Source organism: Echiichthys vipera (genome assembly GCF_963691815.1).
Source record: "Echiichthys vipera genome assembly, chromosome: 9".
NCBI lineage: Eukaryota > Metazoa > Chordata > Actinopteri > Perciformes > Trachinidae > Echiichthys > Echiichthys vipera.
The window spans coordinates 14,268,009-14,291,083 of NC_139834.1; the positions used below are offsets into that span (position 1 = coordinate 14,268,009).

General features: G+C 41.3%; 1 protein-coding gene across 1 annotated transcript in view; it reads right to left on the minus strand.

The window, feature by feature from the left end:
* Positions 1-23,075, minus strand: part of LOC310951215 (sterile alpha motif domain-containing protein 10-like) — a 48,867-nt gene that overhangs the window by 22,367 nt on the left and 3,425 nt on the right. The window contains exon 2 of the mRNA XM_083919336.1: positions 3,968-4,152. Coding sequence (XP_083775462.1) covers positions 3,968-4,152 — 185 coding nt within the window. The remainder of the gene's footprint in view (positions 1-3,967; positions 4,153-23,075) is intronic.

The window sequence follows — 23,075 nt, forward strand, 5'->3', positions numbered from 1 at the left end:
GTCATTATTTGGAAAGAAAATCCTATTAGTAGAGAGGTCTGCATACAGGTCTATCTGCGTCAATGTAAAAACACAAATGAGTAAATAACCGCCATTTAGTTGGTGTTGCTGCAGGTGTGGGGTGACATTACTTCACCTGTTTAGAGCACAACTTAAATTATCTTAACTGTTGACTCCTACACCTTCTAGTGTAGCAATCAGCCCTTGATTTCCAGAATATGGCTGAAAAATGGACTATGGGAATAAATTTGATCATCCCACCTCCTTAGTATTGTTTCTTTCTTGTATGGTGAAGGAGCTTCTGTTGTTATGTACCAAAGATTTGAAACAAACTCCCATCACAAATAAGACAAAACAACTTCTGTTAATAGTTTTAAGAAACAGCTCAAAACATATTTTCATAACTTTGCTTTTAATTAATTCAACCTTGTCCTAAACTCATTATGACTATGTGATATCTTTTATTTTTCTCATAATTGTAAGGCTTTTATTATTTGGAAATTGTCTTCATCATTATAAACTTGTTTTTATTACTAGTATTGTTTATGTCAGTAGGATTTCATTACTGTTTTCCCACACTTGTGTCTCCTGTTGTTAATACCTGTGTTATTGATTTGTTTCTTTTGTAAAGTACTCTGAGATGCATTTTATGTTATGAAAGGTGTTATATATTTTAAGTGTTTTACTGTTATCGTTATCGTGTCAAATAAAACAAATGCTTATTACATTGTGAATCAGTAAAACAAATATTTGCATATCCCACACTTTGGAAATAGGTACATCTACATTTATGTGTTCCTACGTACACAGTGCATGTGTGTGTGTCATGTCTGTCCTTTCTAATGTCCCTATGTATCCCCTGACTTTCTGGTCCATAGCATCAACAGTGTGTGTGTGTGTGTGTGTGTGTGTGTGTGTGTGTGTGTGTGTGTGTGTGTGTGTGTGTGTGTGTGTGTGTGTGTGTGTGTGTGTGTGTGTGTGTGTGTGTGTGTGTGAGAGAGAGAGAGAGAGAGAGAGAGAGAGAGAGAGAGAGAGAGAGAGAGTTTGCATATGAGTGCATAATGTGTTATGTTAGCTTTGTTAAACAGATAAGGAAGATTCCCCAGGTCCTACCTTCTATACAGAAGCTGAGCTGTGTTTCACTTAACTGGCTCCCTCATTACAGCTGATGTGTGCATAACCAGTGTAATGGAGAATAATCTAATAATCACTCCTGAGAGAACTGGACACACAGACGCCAATCTACACACATGTGTGCACATGCAGACCCATGAACACAGATTCTTAAAGCTAGAGGTGCACAAATGGACACTGCTGCTTTGTTTGAATACAGGAGACACACAAAGACATCAGAGAGAGCTGGACTGCTCTCCCAGTTGTTGAATAATGCATAAAGAGGCTTGTTGCCACAAGGAAATAATAAGCCTTACTTCTCATGGTATTGAGGAGGTTTAATTATCCAGTCTCTGTGTAATCACATGGAAACAGCTTCCCACTCGTCTTTTATTAAGCCTTTTATAGCTGTTATAGCTGAGGGGGCACTCTTTTATGAATTATTGAACAATCTTGCAGTGCATATGTACATCTTACAGCCTCACAGTAGCAAACTTTCTTTAGGGCAGTGGGGAGACTAAATAAATGACCTCCACTGGGCTATGTGCTCTCTTTCATGTGAGGTTGTTGTGTCATGTGCTGTTTTAGGTCAAACACAGGCAGAATGCCTTAAAATAGATATGTTTTTTCCTCTTTGTTTTGCCTCTCTCTGGTGCTGCACAGATGGGATTCCATTTTGCTCAAGAGCAATGTGTGGAAGTAAATGATGCCCAGACTGCTGTGCTTACATTATATTGCTGAGACATTGAGCCAGCGAGCAGTCATTCCTCAACAGCCATCCAGCACTGAAATTACTTTCACATCCAGTGTTTCTGCCAGTGAGTGCTGTTAAAGCTGTTGCTGAGCTTTTTTTTTTTTTGGGGGGGGGGGGGTCTGGGGGTCACACATCTGTGGACTAAATGTGATTTTTATTCACATGGGACAGTATTAACTATACATTTCATTTTTTATGCAGAATATGCACCCTTGTACAAGTACTGTTACATCACAAGTACTGAGGTAACAGTTCTCTTAGCACTCCTCCGTTACATAACCAGTTTCTCTCTGCTGGTATCCACCGAAGGCTCAGGTGAAACCAGCCAGTAACAACAATTACACTCCCTGGGATTTGACAGCTAGAGACGCTGATGCACTGATGCTCTATCTGTTCTATCTGATGCACTGATGCTCTATCTATTCTCTCTTGATTCTAAGAGATCATTTACTAAATTGTACATATGACTTCTTACCCACCCAAGTCAGGGCAGCTTCATTACACCACTTTTTCTCTCAGACATTGATTTGAAAACAAATTGCTTTAATGAGCTACCAGTTAATTCACACAGGACGATATAAAATTAAAAAAGACTTCTCAAGGGAAATAATGTTTTCTTAACCAAGCTACTTAAAAAAACAACAACAATAAAATATTTCATCTACCACTATGGTGTAATTAAATTTAAAACCATGCAAGTGATCTGTAATATTAAATATATACTCATGTTACAACAACTTGAAATACTGAGGCAGAGATAGTAAACAGCATTTGTAATGCCCATACAGGTGCATGGCAAAAGTCTGTTATGCCTCAATTTGCAGAAAGTGAAACATATATATTTTAAACAGTAATGTGACTACAATCTTTAATGGTTCATATAGCACCCTTTGACCAGCTTGCTTCAGTTTGTCAGTTTTTCTTTATCTTCATATATATATATATCACCATATACCTTCATCAGGGGTGGGAATCACAGAGTAACTCACGTACGATACTATAATAATATGTTAGGACTGTATCCACTGTGTTAGGACAATCATCCACTATCTGTCATCTACTGAAAAAGAAAAATACTCCTAAAAAGTCAAAAAGTGAACTGAGATGAAACAATGTACAACAAAGTGTATTCGCTTAGTGCATCTGTACACACACACACACACACACACACACACACACACACACACACACACACACACACACACACACACACACACACACACACACACACACACACACACACACACACACACACACACACACACACACACACACACACACACACACACACACACACACACACACACACACACACACACACACACACACTGACTGCAACTTGTCCATGCCTACATGTTCCATCATTCTAACGTAAAAAAAGCAATAAGGTTCAAACTGCCAGAAAGCAGAACAGTTGTGGGTTTGAAATGTTTAAAGGAAGGATACAACCATACCTATGGTAAACTGCTGTATCGATATTTTGTCCCATCTCTAATCTTCATTATGTGCAGAGAAACCTTTTGATTGCCTTGAACAACTTTGAATTATATTTATCACAAATGAAATAAAGAACAAAATACTAATGCTAAAGCATGAATATGAAAAAATACCATTTTTCCTTTTTTATCTTTTATAAACAAAAATATCACTTCCACTAAAACCATGCATGTTGAATTGGCTAAACTGAACACAAGCTGCTGCATGATGGGATTAGGGTGGAAACTCTTGAAATCTTCCGTTTCAGATGTTGAATTGTGGCAAAAGGCATATTGTCATTTTCTAAGAAGCTGTGATTGCCTGATGGCCGGAATTTATTTCTTTTGAAAAATCTGAAATCAGTGACAGATTATGCGCAAGCCTATCACAGCAGATTGCTTCACTAGTGAAATCAAGTATGGTTTGGGCCTCACAGACTTTATTTTCCTTTCCATGTTTGTTATGGTCCAACCTGCCCGAGCTGTCCCCTGACACCTGCAAGACTTATTTGAGCAATCTGTAATCAGTTTTTTTGTAAGCAAAAACACATTTGAAAGTAATTTGCATGCAGTGGAAACACTTCTCCACGCTGCCTCTGGTGTGTTTGTATGGATGTCTTTATACCTGGATGCCCTCAGTGCCGGGCTGCTGCAGTAGTTTGACTGTGCGTGTGTGTGCTGTCCTCTGGCCGCGGCCGTCGTGCCAGGTCAGGTTGCTGCCTCCGGCGCGACGCGGCAGCTGGTAGCTCAGCTCCTCAGCAGATAACGTGTGCTCCAGGGAGGCACGGCAAAAACTGAAGCTGGACGCCGCTGAGAGGAGAGAGAGAGAGAGAGCGAGATAGCGAGAGAGGAAGAAGAAGAGGAGAGGAAAAAAAGGAAGAGACAAACAGAGGGAGAAGAAGAGACACTCACTTTGTGTTGTCTTTGTTTAAGGGGCTTGCATACACATTGTCTATGAACTAAGCAAAACAGAACAACGAAAGAAAAACTAACAAAATAAATAATTGATAATCCTCTAAGAGCTTAACAGGTTGCATTCACTCCAGATTACATGCTTTGTGACTGACTCTCATACAGCTACAAGCAGATGGCTGTGATGGTGATGGTGGTGGGCAGCAGTGCCTGTGATCTCCAATTATGCTGAGTGCATATTCACAGAGGCAGTGCATGATTTTGGAAATTGTGTCTCCTGCTAGATAAGTCCTTGATTATTTAAATCCTCCATTATGAAAATGTTTTATTCTTCCCTCTCTCTGTATATCCTCCCCTGCTTTACCTCCCGGGACTGAATGTTAGTTGTGTGACAGCAAAGCAGACAAGTTATCAGTTCAGGGTCAGAGTACAGCTCTGGAAGAGCCACAGGGCATCTACTGCAGTTCACATCAAGTTGAACAGGCTACTGTACTGTGGGTTTATTTGAAAGGGGACAAATACAGCCATCGCTCCCCTCACCTAGACACAAATGTATTAGTCATATGAATGAATAAAAGGTGTGACTGCACATCAACCAGAAACGTCATGTAAAAAACCAAACCATTCCTTAGGGGTTAAGAGAAACCCGGATAACACACAACCAGGTTTGGAACAGAGAAACCTGATGTTATATAATGTATACACAAACCCGTTGTTATCCATCCAACAACGGTCGCTGTTTTAACCGCAAGGAACACATGGGTTAATAGCAGATTGTGGGTGGTGTTTTAATATGCATGTCTGTAATGTAATTAAAGTGACTCTAGGGACAATACAACACAAACCACACACTTCCTGGGTGAAAGTCCTGCACCTGACCATATCCCTACGCTCTGAGTGCCTTATATTGCTGCAAATGGTTTTACAGTTAAAAGCCAGGTGCGCCTCATACAGTCGCTCAAGGGCACCTTTTGCGTCGGTATCAGACGCCAATTGTTTGTGACAAACCATCAGTATTTGACCCCTGGGAATGAGATCGGGCTGTGTATACACAGTCAAGTTCAACCTCAACAGAACTGTAAATTAAGAATCAGATTTCTCCCTAAAATCCCCTGATTCACGTGTGTGTCTGTGTGTGTGTGTTTGTGTGTGTGTGTGTGTGTGTGTGTTTGTATGTGTGTATGTGTGTATGTGTGTGTGTGTGTGTGTGTGTGTGTGTGTGTGTGTGTGTGTGTGTGTGTGTGTGTGTGTGTGTGTGTGTCTAAACGCAGTCATTGAGACAGGCACAGAATTACTGATGAAAGGGCTAAAAGTGGAACAAGGCATAATAAATGTGGCATTCATTACTCTTGAATCTGAAAAAAGTCTCATAACAACGGAACAATGCCAGAGCATTCTTTGAGAAAAGCCTCATTTCATCTCCTGAATGACTTCTTAATTTCCTATCTTCCGTCCTCCTTGAAGACCAGATTTTAAAAAAGAGTAATTGGATTCATTTGAACAGTTTGTTAAGTTTCATAAAGTCTTCCCAATGTGTTCATCCATTTGTCTCTTTGGTATGTTGCTTTCTTTAGGTGATTTTCTGACCTATGGTCATGCCCTGTAGTCCTAGATTTGGTGAATGGGTGTGAATATATATATATAACTTATATGTTGTCTTAAATTATTGCAAGTAAAAACAAACAACACAAGTAAAAAAAAACGTCCATTCCTTTCAACGACAAGGGAAAACAGGCCTTTCTGGATTATTCCCACTTTAGAATTACACAACAGACCGCTGACAGCTGCTGTATGACAGCTGAGCCTTGTGGGAAACTCCTGGTTGCAGCTTTTTCCTCTTTTCTCAAATCTGCTCAAGTGAGCAGCGGTGAATACAGAGCTCACACAGCCATGATGGAGGAATGAAAAACAATACAGGCCTGTCAGGAATCACTGATGTGTAACCTTTTCTGCCTCTTTCCTTCGTATACTGCTTTCTCTCTCTGCGCTCCCTTATTCCCCATTTCTATATGTTGCTACTTTTTGTATCCTCTTATGCAGCAGTATCTTTCTTGTTCCACTTCTTCTCTCTCTCTGTCTCACTGTCTCTCTCTTTCTCTCTCTCACTCTCTCGTTGTCAGGTCTTTAGGGTCGTCGGGACAAACCGAGCCCAGCCCTGATGTAATTACTGCCAGTCAGACTGAGGGGGAGGAGACAGGAGGAAGGAACGTGGGAAGCTAAGCGCCTTGCAACCCTAAAGACCTGTCAATCTCACAGAAAGAGACAAGAGAAAGCGCAAAAGCAAGAGCGAGCCAGACAAGAAGAGAGAGGGAGAGCAGCACTGTAAATTAGCAGTGGATCTGTGCAAACTGACAGTAAACTGACAAACTGTAGCAAGGTAAAAGAGCTCAGAGAGGAGAGAGGGGCTGCGTAAATAGAACACAAGACATCTTCATTTCACAAGCTGTTAAAAACAGAGATTTCCAGTTGTTAGACAGAGACCACCCTACACTTTATAGACATGACTTTGTAGGTGAAAAAAATGCAGCAGCGTAACTTCCCAGTTCAACTGAAATCTCAATCTCTGTCATCAACAGACCTCGCCACCTCAAGCATTCATTAAACAAAGACAGAGAGCTCGTTCTGTAAGCTTTAATAGACTTGGTTGACATAACCTCCTGGCACAGGATAAGGCTGAGAATTTAGAACCACCCAAAAGTGATTAAATATCCATACCTTCCAATTCACATCTCTTTTGAAATGGAATTGCAACGTATGCCTCTGACGGCTACTTTTACGGTTGCAAAGCTTTAAGAAAATGCAATATATTCGAAATCAGGCTGAATGGGATAATGTAGCTGTGACAAAGCTCAGTGTCTTTAAATGGATCTTAGCGGTCAGGACCCATTACCACCCTTACCATTCAGCAGGAGAGGTTATTTGTCTTTGTCTTTCCCAACATGCCTTTGATCAGCTTGGACAACTGCCAAATCTCCTCTGTCCTATTTGTCACTAACTGGTGTTGTATTATCTCTCACTGCCCTTGCTGGTGACTTTTATCACCTCCAGTCACAGGCGGGGAGAGAAGATGAGGGATGATGGAGGGTGGATGGAGGGAGGCAGGGTGAAAAGTGGAAAAAAGCACGTCTTCTTAGTCAGTAAATAAAAAATAAAAAAAAGACTAGAGACAATCTTGCAATGGGATCACACCAGACGCAAGGCCATGGGTGTAAAGTGGTGGTTCCCTACTTTCCCCTCCCTATGTCCAGCGCCCTTGCTCAGACGACACCCTTTTTTGAACTCGACCTTCATTTTGAAATAACCCGTACTATTTTGTAGCTGTATCTCGCACATTTGCATGCTATCAAAACCTGTCCACAGACAGAGATACTCAAAACCACCTCTTTGGTAGTTGCAGCTACAGCAGGTTTCTCCCGGACTACATTTTTCCATGATGACACAGACTCACAAGATGAAAACAATACCAGTGTTGCTGTTGCGGCTGCAGTGCAATTTTTAAAAGCTCTGGGACCTGTAACTTCAGCCATACAAAGGAAAAAGAGTGAAAAGGGAAGGGAGAGAGCTGTTGGTGGTAGAGGTGCCAAAACCAAGGGCAAAGTGTCAGACAGGTGTTTATGTTTGTGTCAGTGTCTGTGCAGAGGGTAGGTAGGTCAATACGACTCAGCCCAGTGAAGTGTAGCCTCATATCACCTCCTCTTGACTGAGCAGCATATCTGCCGTGCAGAGTGGCTGCTAAATCTCAGAGGTATTCCCTTTTGAAAAGGTAATTAAGCTGTTAGGTACGGCACCCTGGAAGGTCGTTCCAAGCCAAATCCCACAGTAGATTAACATGGCATCCCCGGACATTACTCATTTGACTCCAAAAGCGAGCATCGAAATTGGTCCATGTGGACTGTTTTTGCTGTGTGGGCTTTTTGTAGAAGTTTGATTTTTAAATAACCTTGGCATCGACTTTTCGACGCATGGAGGGTGGGGCAAGTGGTCTAATCCACTTTATTTCAGGCATCACAGAGAGGGTGCCATTGTGTATTTCAGCAGCATGATACTGGCATCCTAGCGAGCACCTTTTATTCAACTCAAAGATAAAATTTCTATCAGAGTTTTATATGAAAGAGAAGAGAAAAAAAAATCCCATTTATCCTCATTCCTCTGTAATCTGCAAGGGGGTTAAACTTCATCATGCAACAATTTCATGCCTGTTTAATGCGTTAAACCTGAAGTCCTAAATATAGCATCAAACAGACTGATGCTGCCAATTTAAACTATTTCTAGTACATCTCCCAGTGATACAGATTTGTTGGTCCTATAGTATGTTGGGGGTAAAGCGAGAGGCTATTTACAACTCTTCCACTCCACCAGACCCGCTCTTAACCCCAGGAATGAGCCATGAAATTAGATGAAGAATTCTGGCTGCAGCTTTGAAAAGAAATATAAAACCCAGGGCCCCATGGGCTTTTCCCATGATGCATTGCAGTCTATTACCCACTCTGACTTAAAACACTGTTGCACATGATGGGGCTGAGGTTTACCATCAGTGTCACGGCAACATGCAGATAAGGAGATGGGATTAAACGATGGACATCCACAATGCAGGCTGATTGAAGATAACACACCAACTCTCATCAGGACACAAACAAAGGAAAAGGGCAGTTAAATCTGTTTTATGATTGTGTGTGTCAGCGACGCCGGCATGTCCATGCATATATGAATGTGACTCACAATGGCAATGTGGCAGTTTCCCCTGCCACTGGTAAAACACCACACCAGCACACCACACCATCATTCAGTTCACATACCACATTCTAGCCAGGTGGCATACTATTGTTAGTTTGGTGGGTGCACACACTGAACTAAAGTTAACATCCTAGTAAGCTTCCTGTGTTATGTATTTTCAAAGTTTTCCATAGACACACACACAAACATGTATTGTTTGTCCTAAATATAATCCCAGCTTTTCTTGCAATTCATAGGTTCAAAAGTGTGTGCTTTTAATTGGGTTACCGGTATATAAACTACTCCTATAGGTCGAAACAACAGCCTTCTGATCCAGAATATCACCTATAATGCGAGGGGGTGCATTTCACGGCAGGGGTGCTCAATACACACAACACCATTTCATCACAGTCCACCATTTACATACACAAATTCATCTGTCCTTACATTTCCAACATTAACAACCAAAGTCATGCTCTCACATCCCAGCAGATATTGTGTGTTGCGCTGCGTTTTTTGCAAATGGGAGTTTTTTATACAACATCTAAAACAGCCACTTACGGTAATATTTACTTTACAATGTAAAACATGCTCAAAATGAGGCGTCACCATGAGATTGTGCCGATATTTTACCTGTTTGAACAATGTTTTTATGTTTCATCTTAAGCTGCTGCCAAGTGCGCTTCTCCCCCGTGGGAATGCAACTAAATGAAATAAACTTGGACTACCACTCAAGCAGTTTCCCCTGTGATATTACTGTGATTGCAACAGGACTACATTTAAACCTACGCACTGACCCAAGCAGCAATGTTCTCCCACGCGTCTCCCTCTCTTTTGCTGCTGCAGTGGTGTTACACTTTAAACCTGCTCAAACTCACCGTATGAGCGCATTAATATTTACAGTTGCAGTTGCCCATCAGGGCTCCATTGATGCTGTCTTTTTTTACTTGTGGTGCACGTGCTTAACTCCGGGTCAAACTACTCTGAGTTGATCAACCTAACGCAAATCAGCTGTTCTGGAACCGAAAACTCAGAGTTTCCTATCTCAGAGAAGAGCAACTCAGAGTTCAGGGTTAGACTCAGAGTTTGTTGAACCTGCTTTGTGAAACGGACCCCAGATGATGTTATGAATCCAGACACAACAGTGTTTTCCAACGTATCTGGGACTGGTACAGCAATATCGGATATTTCGGCCGTGGTTGATCTAAAGAAACGTTGGTGCCTACAGTTCTATAACAGCGTATCTTCTGCATTTGATCCCATAATCAAACATAATCAAAATTGTGAACACAACATTAGAGTACAGAGAACAATAAAGTCTGATATGAGAAATGCCAGGCCAACCTTGACTTTCCCCTTAGGAAGTACCTCAAAAAAACCTGGAGGGTCCAGCATTGAGGACAGCATTACTTTTATGTTCCAACTCTCCACTCTGGCCCCCACCGCACTTCCACCAAGACAGACAGAACTATTGATTATCCATCACTGTGTCAGAGAACATACAATTACAGATCCCTTTAGATAAAACACACAGACAGGCACGCGCACAAACACAGTGCTCCGAACTCCTCAATCTGAGGACACTGGCTGTCATATCCACTCATGCTCAAAGGAATTCACTACATGTTTCGCACAAGAGAAGGAAAAGGAAGAATGACAGAGAAGAGGAGAAGGGATTCAGGGGTCTGACACGGTCGTGCCCTCGTAAGAGGATGAAGGAATGACGTCCAGGGCAAATGTAGGAACAGAAAGATGGGAAAATGGTGCACGATGGCACGTCACAGATGAATGGATAGATGGAAAATTAAGCTTCAAAGCAGAACATTAATATTAATTGCATCGGGAAATAAAAGAGGACAAAGCGGGAAATGATGAGCAGATGAGGTCAAGTGATTGTCTGTTGCTTTCTCCCCTTCACAGCCAAGCCCTCATATGATGACACGGGAGAACAGATTAGATCTCACTGACAATCGATTATCCAGAGTGAATGTCAGAGGAAAAGGAAGGATGAGGTTGAGTAATAGGATGTGAGGTGTGATCAGGCTTGATCTCTGGGGGACTGACAAGATCACTGAGTGCCTTTACATGTAGTTATCTGGTGTTTGTGGAGTATCCCCACTTATGTGTTGTGGATATCCTGGTTTTGAGAATTCTGCGTATGCTAACTAAAACACTCTGATAGAAACTGGAATACTTTAAGCTCCTTGTCCACCAAAATCGGACTTTTGTGCCGCATAAATTGTATCTTTCCATTGCAGCTGGAGAAGTTAAATCCAGCAAAGTGGTGAAAGCAGCCGCATTCAGGCAACTAGAAACCAAACTGTGCTCAAGCCGAGCTGTTGAGTTGATTCAGTAGGTATAAGGCCGAAGAATCAAACACACCCAAACTCAGATGATCAGAGACACTGATACCAATATGATCTTAGGGATATGAATACCCAGATCCTCATGTTCCATGTAAATGGCCCCATTATAAGTTTTAAACTAGTACAAGACTTAAAACTGGAATATAAATGTGCATGACAAGCGGTTGAAGATGGATAGATGGATGTTAATTTATATATACACTTGTAATTACCCTCTGTCTGAAACGCTTCTTTGTTTGCGCCTGTCTCTTTAAGCCCCCTCCTGAAAATTGGTCAGAATTTCTGGGTCATCCGCATGTGTGCTCTGAACATCTCTGCACCATCATATCAGCCAGGAGTTGACTGTCACAGCACTTTCTACCTATGTATAGTAGTTGTGACATCCTAAATTCACAGAAGTCCTGAAGCTCATTTAAAATCACTGTTTCTGAATACAAGCTGTGTGTATTTTCTTGCGGTTTGAGCAGTTTGATACTTACATTATTTATATAGCACCTCAACCTGCTTGATAATAAAAAAAGACACCAGGTCATTTTCCAATTGTGTAACCGAGTGTTCAGGGTGCCTGTACTGGGTGAATAATAAAATACCCAAAGGACACGAATGGCCGTCCTCAATGCCGACTTTATTCCATTCCACACATGTCAACATCCAGTCGGCAACAACAATAACACTTCCGGTGACCCCTTCATAATACAACTACACATCCTGTGTGATGAATACCTGATAAGACTACTGACATCTCAACATCTCTGAAACCAAAACCCCTTCTTCATTTTTGGGAGAACTTGGGATTTAGAAACTACTGCACATATGTTTAATATAATAATATAATGTATAATCAGCTTCTTTGACCCTGAAACTGTTACATACAGAAGAGCAATGCACGTTCCAGCCCGCTTCATTAGCATAATGAATCCATAGTATAATCATCATAGAGCGCTTCAAGGGCAAACACTATCTGTGTGTATTTGCATGATGTTGTTTGTGACATATTGAATTATTATTCGACAAGCCGGCCTAACTGGCGAGGTAATCAGATTGATCAATCTAGTTCTCACACATCCTCTACATTGTTATCATTCATGGCTCATCAAAACCTTTGTCAAATCCATCCAAATTAGCCTGGTTAGGACTTCCAAATGGATCGGTGTATCAGATGGGACACAGCACACAACGGAGAAAATTACATTAAAAGGTCAAGCAGGCAGAGCACAACTTTGTGCATGTTTAAACAGTTTTAAATTCACATGGCGATGGTATCCACAAGCAAGCATTATAAAGGTTAAGCTAAATTGTATCCCGTGTGATTGGTTGAATAATTTAATATTGTGAAAGGTCAAATGCAAGAAGTTAACTGATCGAACATACTTTGACTTGCAGATTGACAAGATTTCTGATGTTTGAATGCAGTGAAAGAGAGACAGATCGGCATTATGTTCTTCTGTGTATGCTGAATTACAGTCATTCCAGCTGTCACATAAGAATAACGTATTGTTCCACAGCTTTCAAATCTCAATAAATGCTGTGATCTAAACTGTATTTGCAGTTTGTCTGTCATGAAGAACGTCTTCCTCTTCTTTCTTCTCAAAATAATCCAAAATGATGGGGGATATGAAATGTACACAAGCACATAACTTCTCAGCTTGGACAAAATTGGCTTTTTAATATTTATTGTTTGTTTACAGCTGTTCCTCTGAGTGGCAAAATGTTCTGCCCGAGTGCATTAATGGATGTTTGGGTACAAAATATTACAGCTCCAAATTACTCTGTTTCCATCTTAAGTTAGCACCGCAGCCTGGATAAAAAATCAACAGCAGGAAATATGTAATTGAGCAGGTTACCGCAAAAAACAATGTCTGCATGCATTTCAATATTAAAATCTAATCTTTTCATTTCAAGTGCAATTTAAGCTGATCATTTGGAACCAAGAGCTATAAGCCAGATGGTCTGCTAATGAACTCTATTCAAGCAGTCAGACAAACAGGTTTAGCCATTATCTTTTTTTCCTTTTTTTTAATCTGGAATTAAAGAAGTAACCTACGCAAGCAAAACTTGGCATGCCAGTTCCTTGAGTTCACAAATACCTTCAGTGATAGCCTGCAAGGCTGTTCGGCACGGATCCACCACACTCTGTCTGCTGAGCATAGAGAAATCAGCTCCTTATACGCTAATTTTCTAAGTCTTTACATTCAACCGCTGTCATGTGCAGACGTTAAACTTGCCGGAGAGAACAGAGGGGAATGAGTCTTGAGCCTGAATGGACTACAGCTGATTGTGATTGTCACATGTTGTCTGTAAATCGATGTGGTGCACTCGCGTTGTGGCCTGCTGAGAGACTGGGATATGGAGGGGTTCAGCACTCAATACTTTATTGAATGTCCTTAAGCCCTGACTGTCACACAAGTACCCTACTTTGTTTGCACATATTTGAAATATTATATTATATACAAAAAGATGCCTGAGCAATGTAGTGTGGCGAAAATGACAACCAGTCAAGGGCATTAAAAATGTACACGCACATGCACACACTTGCACAAACAAACACAAAGGTTATTGAGCACCAAGGGGTTTGCAAACAATGAAGTGAATAATGACCGTTGTGAGACTTAGTTGATAATCTGCTCTACACCATCCCTGCATCCACACAATGCGACCAGGATGAGGGGATAAAAGAAAATAAAGAGGAATGAAAAAGAGGGGAAAAGGCTTATAGAATGGGCGGGGGGCTGGTGGAGAGAAAAAAAGAAGATAAAAGTTCATGCTCAACAGAAGCGGAGAGGTAAACAGAGAGAGAGAGAAAGGAGCGCAGGGGAGAGAGAAGGGAAATGTGCCAATGAATTTGAAGCTGACATAGACGGGGAGAGACTGGAAATTGCAGACAGGGAGTTAGTTTGTAGATCCGCATGCAGCATGAACGATTAGAAACAGCAACTCGGCAACGACGGTGGTGGTGGTGGAGCTGGTGGAGGTAGTGGTGGTGGTAGCCAACTAAAATATAACTCAGAGCTTTAAAGGTTTTAAAAGTGTGTTGTGCTCCTGTGTGATGTGATCCAGGATGCTGCCTCTAATCTTTTCCGAAAGAAAAGACAGTCAGAAAAAGAAGAAAGGTGGGTAGAAGATATAAAGGTTGTGGCAGTGGCCACACAGAGAAGCTTAGGCAATACTACTGAGACAGTAGAGTGGAGAACTGTAGCACCGCCACTGGCAAAATCTATCAAACAGAGACATAAAATAACTCTGCTCTATATCCTCTGTGCCTTATTTCAACAAGCAACGGAAGATGTAAAAAGCCCAAACTTTGCCCGGCACTCTATTTCCTTTTAAAGTGTGCAGTTTGGAGTTTGATAAAGATGCAATAACCAAAATTTTCGCAGCAGCAGCAGCAGCAGCAGCAGCAGCAGATATCTTCAGTGGGAGAACGAATGGTATGTGTGCACAATACAGTCAGACGCTCACACCTGGAGGCACTCGCCCATTCTCCCTGTCTCTGTTTCCACTCCCTGCTGTTTCACCTGTCTCTCTGGGTCTCTGTAGCATGCTGTGCTGATTGGGGGTCTGTCGCTCTCAGCTTAATTGCCATGTTATCAGCTCGACTCCTGCACTGCCACTTCGCTCAGGCCTTTCAGTCAGATGGACTTACCAATTACTCCCCCTTCGCACACACACACAAACACACACACACACACACACACACACACACACACACACACACACACACACACACACACACACACACACACACACACACACACACACACACACACACACACACACACACACACACACACACACACACACACACACACACACACACACACACACACACACACACACACACACACACACACACACACACACACACACACACACACACACACACACACACACACACACCACACACACACACGTCTTCCCGAGGCTCAGGTAACATAGTAGACAGGCGCTGGTACAAAGTGGGCAGTTTGGGATGAGACAGGGGAGAGAATCAAAGCTCTTTGTGTAGCCCTTATGCACACATACAGACAAGTACACACATCAATACATATAAAGTCCCAGCAGGAGCTACTTGTCCAGACCAAACGATCTCAAGGGAACCCTTCTACTCCCCTTTCCTTCTTAATCCTTCACACTAAACACACTCACATTGTCTTCCATTCATCTTACTGCTTTTTCTTATCCCCCTCTCTCATTATGTTTACGTACCTTTCTTTTTCCATAAAGGGACAGTTCAAAATTTAGGGAAATATGTTTATGTAAAGTCATCAGGTGTTTAACTTGCTTATGATGCCATGTTTTTTAAACCCTTTGATAACCCCAGGCTACGTCTTTTCCCTGTTTATAGTCTTTATGCAAAGCTAAATGAACCACCTCCTGGCTGCAGCTTCATAATTATCATACATAGTGGTGGAAGTACTCAGATCTTTCACATAAGTAAAAACAGCAATACCACAGTGTATACATACTGCATTCAAAATCTTACTGAAGTACAACTACAGAAGTATTAAGATCATGGCTTAATAATAACAGAAGCCAGGTTGCCACTGGCAACCATTTTGAGAAATTGGCAACCAATTCTTGGCCTTTTTGACAAATAAAAAATGGTGATGGCAAACAGTAAAAAGTTCACACCAAAATAAACATTTTCCAATTATTTGTTGTTGGATTAGTGATATTTAAATATTTATTTTACAGTCAGAACCAGAAATCAGAAAACTGCACGTGATGACACTACATGTGTGTTGGTGCATTTACTCACATGCTCACAGGCTTTAAGTTGTTTGACTGTGGGGTGAAAAGACTCACAAAAAACAAAGCACCAGAAAAAAACTGAAAAAAAGACAAAAAGAAAAGTTGTAAAATTGAGGGTCTTTTATGGGAGATTTTCATTATTAAATGATGTACCGTATAACTGCATATTGTCTTAATTACTCAAAATACGAGGTGACTAAAAATGGCAACCATATTTTCTGTTTTGGCAGCTGATCATACAGACATGAGAGTGATATCAATCTTCTAATTGAACTCTGTTCAAGAAAGCAAATACGTGTATTTTCCTAAAATATCATTCCTTAATTACTCTTTATGAATAGACACTAAAACTAAATGTTTCTTTAACTTCTGTCAGTTGTACATTGATGTAATTGAACATTCAGTAGGACCAGCATTGAAGGTTTCTGTGCCTATGTCACTATGCATTTGATCACCTAACTATCTGTCTTGTAAGTATGATTGAACGGCCCATCATTCACAGCTATAACAATAAATCTCTTGAAAAACAATCATTACAGTAATAGTAAATGCAATTAGCTGATTTATAAACTACTTCCTTTATCCATCTGTGGTGACAAATACATCACAGCACGCCATCAATGTCAGTCTTTCTATTGATAACTTTCCTAATGTTGACTTTTAATGACGACAGATGTTTCATAGGCAGCACAGTGAAATAGAGACTGCTCAGGGCCCCTTTTAAAAACCCACCAATTAATCAGGCTCAGTGTTTGTGTCCCCATGTCAATGCATGTGTGCACTAGCTTGTTAACACTGACACTGCCACTTTTCATGGTGTGTGTCACAGTGATTGCAACACTACTGTTCCAACAGAGCTGTGCCAAACCAGCTCATTTCCTACTACCTTCCACTGAACCATTCCCTTATTATGGACTGGCTAGTTAGACATTATAGACAAAAGCACACACATACTGCAGGCACGCACGCGCGCACACACACACACACACACACACACACACACACACACACACACACACACACACACACACACACACACACACACACACACACACACACACACACACACACACACACACACACACACACACACACACACACACACACACACACACACACACACACACACACACACACACACACACACACACACACACACACACACACACACACACACACACACACACATTACATCTACTCATATTAACACACGGACTGGCTGTGGGCCATTTTTACTTGAGATGAGAAAGGACAAGAGAGAAGAGCTTTATTATCCAACCCTTAATTATTTCACTTAATTAGGTGCTCCTAATCTCACCCTATATCCCTCAGTACAGTAACTGAACTTTCCTCTGCTGTCACCCATCACAGAGTCCTCTAAACCAGTTTTAAAAGATCTTTCATCACAGGGGATCTTTTCTGAAAAGCTTTTATTTCATCTTTTCGATGACACAGAGATTCTTGGAAACTTAATACGTGACTTGTGTCAGTTTTATTCCCAGTGGAAAATCTTTCTCTGTGCCACAGTTAGTGGCCCGCAAGGGCAAATATGTGTAGTGCATAAACTGTTTGTATGTAGCTTGAGTTCTGTGTGTCAAAGTATGTGTGTCGCACTGTGTGTTTGCCCCTGCCAAGACCCAAAGCCTGCAGAGCACCAGTGAACTGATATGTAGGGCGAGACCGAAACGCTGAGATGACAGCTTAGAGCCCGCCCCCACTAACACTGACTGGCAACACTGTAACCTCGGCTGCCTCCCGCTACAATGGTTTGGTCTTGCTTTCACTTTAACGTCTGTCATTCCAAGCTCAATATAACTATAACTATTTCTGGGGCAAAGTTCTATAAAAAAGCATCATAACAGGACTGGAGGACAAGACAAAATCAGATGAAATGGAATGAGAAGAGATGACTACTTTTAGGGCAATGTATTGGGACACAAACTAATGGCTGTTTATTCCTTAAAGCTACTGTCAAGATCTGCAGAAGTCTTACATTGCCCCGGGTGCTTGTACAACGTCAAAATATGCAAGAGTGTACATGTATCACTACAGGATTTGTGTGTCTTTCAGTCCTACAGCCTTTGTGACCAACGCAGCACTAAGGCAATCACATCCCGCTGCCTCTATCTCCCATTTTTACAGGATAAATCCCTCCTAATCTATGGATAAGGTACAACAGCCACATGTCTCAGTGGATTTCAACAAAATCAGGTCAAAAGGGTGCAGACACTCTAAAGAGCATTACTGCACACAAAGAGTGCACTGCCAGTTTTCCCACCACACGATGTAAAGGAAGCAAAAGACCAAAGTAAGGGATTAAAACAACTACAAATCCAAAGAAAAACTGGGGTAAAAAGAAAAACAATGACATCAAGAAAGAATAATTTTCACTTTAGGTAAAGGTTTGGGATTCTAAATCAAGAAACAGATCAAAGTAAACTATTGTTTATTGGGTTTTTTTGTACAATATCGTCTGTATGTTGTATAAGGGACTGACTCTGACATTGTAACCTTAATCTCTTTCTGAGAATGAATAATTTAATAGCAAGTCAGGAGGGGGCACATGAGGTAGTGGGTTACATTTAGGCTAAAAGCGATCTCTTCTGTTCAGCCTCCTGGACATTTTTTTTCTGCTGTGACATTAAGAAAATCAGAGTCAGTTCTTATTTGTGGCTGAAAGGCAGAAAATCAAATTATATGTACACGCACACAGAAACCTTCATGTCACATTAAACTACTTAAATATCCATGTAGCTTGAGCATGTTATAAATTTCTGCCATATATATTTGACATGATGTGAGGCATTTCTTGGGAGTGTCATATGGCTTTCATGTATCTCATGTGAGCTCAATGTTTGGGAGGGAATCTCATTTCATTTTCAATGAGCATGCAACGGATTGGATTTGCGTGACTGGAGAGGGGCTTTTTTTAATGTATCTTCAGGGACATGCCACTGGGGGACGAGAAGAAAGAGCAGAAAGAGAAAAAGAAAAATGAAAAATAAGAGGATGAGACAGAGGTAAGAATAAATTGCAGTTGAAAGAAAACATGAAAATCAGGCAAAAAATGCAGCGAAAGTCTGATGGAAAAAAGCTATGACGTAGGAAGAATGTTAGTTCCAGAGGTTAAAGAGAGTTGAGATGCATTTAAACAACTCTTTCTCCCCACCTCGGCTGTGGAACTGACACGCTGACACTTGGCTGCCCATTGACATGGTAAATTGAAGGTCCATTTGAGGTGCACTGTGACAGCCAGAGGAGGCCATAGACCCCGGCAGAGCTGCATATATTCACAGGGAACTATTAAAACACACATCAGGAAACACAGCAGGAGAGAAAGGAGAGAGAGACAGTGGAATATGCACAAAGAAGTATGCAACACAGGGTGAACCGTATGGAGGTAGGACGATTTTTTAAAGGAAATTGAGAAATGTAGACTGGAGCGGAAAGAGGAGGAGCAGAAAAAGGGAATGGCTAAAAGCTGATAAGCAGAGAAGACGGAACGCAAAATTGATTTCTATTTTTGGAAGAGGTACGACCGATGGATGGAATGAGTCTAAAGCATGTTCAATTTCAAAGTCACACACGTACTTTTCTCACATGCAGATTTGCCACAGATCATGTTGGAAGACTGCAAGCGGAAATGTAATTGCTTTTGCGGCGGATAAACGTGACTCCTGCTCCTGAGTGTGCAAGGATGTCTGCCTTGTTATGGTGTAGCAGAGGCCATTAACCATTTGGTTTAATGGGCAATCTGCACCACAGGCTCCAATGACCCCAGGCACTTGGTAGGAGGAGCAGGACAACCTATTAACAAAGAGTGAAAACTCCAAGCTTACCCTATCGCACAAGGCCACACTTAATTAGACTGTTTGTTTAGCTGACTCTAATGGGAAGGATAGCAAGTAGGGGGAAAGGTTGACCACTCTCCTTGAAACTGCAGGCTGAAAGACATCTGGCCAAGGCTGGGATGGAGGACACGTGAATGTTAGTGGAACATGGCTTTATAAACACTATCTAATTTTCTCAGGACAGATGGTAATTTTGGACATCAACAATGGACAATATTTATAAATGGTAAATGGAGTAATTTCAGTTCCATCAACATAATTATAGCTTCAAATAAAAGTATACAAATGCATTGAAAGGCCAAAACACATTGATTAAATTGATTAAGCAGTTGTAATAGTGGTAGCAGTCAGTAAGTAACAACAGGGGCCCGAGGTAATACAAGGGATACAATGAGGGATACAACCCCTGTATGAAATTATACCTAATTAGTGCAGTTCTTCAGAAAAATTACATTTCTCTTTCCAATCCATGCCTGTACACTTTCTGCTCCTCTCCCTTGATCCCTCTCTCTGTGCAGAAGGCTAATTAAAGGAGAGAAATTGGATTTGGGCCTGTGCACACTCTAATTCAGGGAAGGAGTGGGAGGTAAGGGAGAAGTCGGACCCGGGACAAGGGCATTGGATCAGAACGGTAAAGCCTTGTCATATCTGGAAGTATTAAAGGGATGGCAAGGTTAGCAGTGAGAGCGAACTGGATGAGACAATTGAAGTGTGATGCTGCAGGACAGAATCCAAAAAATCCAACACGCCCTGTTCCTGTAAAAGCAAAATGCAAAACAAAAAACACCAGAATTTAAAGTAGAGTGACATCTCTTCCTGCAGCTCACCTTTTTCCCTCTACGATATAAGCCCATTCCTCCACACAAGTACAGGCTTCACACAGAAGCCCGCACGAGTACTACCAGAGACTATGGATTAGAAGCGAAACGGTTCAACCAACAGTCCTTTAATGTATCTGTGTCACGTGCGATATGTCGCGGCCCCAAATCTTTAGGAGACTAGCGACAGGTCCTGAGTGTACTGATTCCATGAGAAGTGAACATGAACACGGATTATGACATTTCCTTTAGTCCCATAATCACTTAAGTAAACATTGGGCCCATTTTTCACAAGACACTTATCTTCCAAAAAAATGAATTTGCCGCAGCCATGAGCCTTTGGCTGCGGTTAGTGGAAAGCAAAACTAAACTACTACTAAACTAATAAAAAAGTTGTTTTATTCTATTTATACAGTCAGTGTTTTGTCAGACAAGGCTTTTAGACTCTGACAATAGACGTGTTAAAAACGTTTTAGAAAACAGCATTTCTGAAAACAGAGCCCAGAGGAGGTGTAGAAATCTAGTTTTCACTCAGAACACTTAAATTACAATATGCTGAAAGATTATTCTGGATTTTTTTTGTCCAACAAAGACAAAAAATAAATTGCCTCCTACCGCTTTAATCTACTACTGATTTATGCCAAAATGGACTCTCTTCCTTTACCACTTCATCAATCTCTAAGAGGCCTAAAGGACCGCAACGTAAATGTTTATCTACTAAATCATGCTCTGTCCATCCCACCCCCTGCACACTGGGTCAGAGGTCAAAATGTTTGTTTGGACAGTCACGGAGAGGACCACTTGACAAATCCTTTCAATCAATAACTCATTGAAAATGTTCTCCATCAGCACCAGCTCTCTAATAAATGCTCGACTTTGAATGAAATTGATTATTGTATTTCTAGCAAGCAGTCTTAAGTGCCCTCATCCAGAGATACAGTATTATGCATGCTTAATTGTTAGAAACATATTTTAAAATTGTCACACAGTCATAGAGGTTTTAAAAAAAAATCCCATTTAGGCCAAATCTATTTAGAAGAGAAAACAAACACAAACTGTGGAATTCCTCACAGTTCACAGACTTTTTTTTGTTCATCTTTAATCCACTGAACTTTGCATAGTTGTTTTTCTTTGCAATGAGTGATTGCACAGTTACGTTTTACCTCCAAATAAAGCAGTGCATCTAATCTGGCAACACAGGCTTGTTTACCTGTCTGATCATCTAAAACGTGTTGTTCTTATAGCACTGTAGACTTTGTTCCCAGATTTTAGCATTTACGGTGTCAATGCTATCATAACAGTAAAAAAATATGGCCAGAACTGCAAATATAAGACCCAAGTTGTAATACAAATCTCACATCCTTTAAGATGTCACTTAGCAATGTATGGTAAGAATTTAAGGAGGACTTTTCTAGTCAATCTTCATCATTCTCTAAACCAGTTTATACAAACACATCCCTCTCTGTCTCCACTCTCTCTCTATCCACTTTGTCTTTATTCCTCTCTCTGCGATTCTAAAAATTCACAGGCTCATGCCAGGTGCAGCTGCAGGGCTGTGGTGGATCAGAGAACTGATGATGGATGACAGGAGGGTGTGTATGCGTGTGTGTGTTCAAGAGGATTCTCAATGTGTCATATTGAGTGACACACTCCCTGTTGTAGGGAGGAAGGGGATGACGATGGACAAGGGGAAGAGGTCAACAGCTTGCATGCTGTCATACACACACACACACACACACACACACACACACACACACACACACACACACCTTCCTGTCATCCATCATCAGTTCACTATAAATTGCTGTGTAAATTCACTGTGCCTCTGTAACTGATGGGGTTAACACACTATTACTACGTTACTTTACTACAGAGACCAGAAACACATTTGGCTCCAACACCAATTGCGCCAAATGGACGCTGTCTCCAGCAGGCAGTGTAACACATGCCAGGATAACAACAAAGGGTGTGTTTGTCTGCGAAAAACTAACATTCTACAACCCCGCCTCCCCTATCGTCCCACCCACTGAGGTGCTGGCTTCCATTCTGCTTTAACTGCATGATCACACGCACAAACATTAACACATGCATGGACCAAAACGCATGCACATGTATAGATTGGAATCCCGTGGCAGCAGGAGTTCCCCACTGGAAAGGACAGATTATTTCATAGTTGAACGACTTTGTGACCTGATCTGAAGGATGTCTGGAGAAAGGCCCAGAGAAAAGTCTAGACGCTTGACAGCTCCTATAGGCTTAACACTGCAACAAAGATCGGTGGTCAACAATGTAGATGTAATTATTTCTACATAAGAAAATAG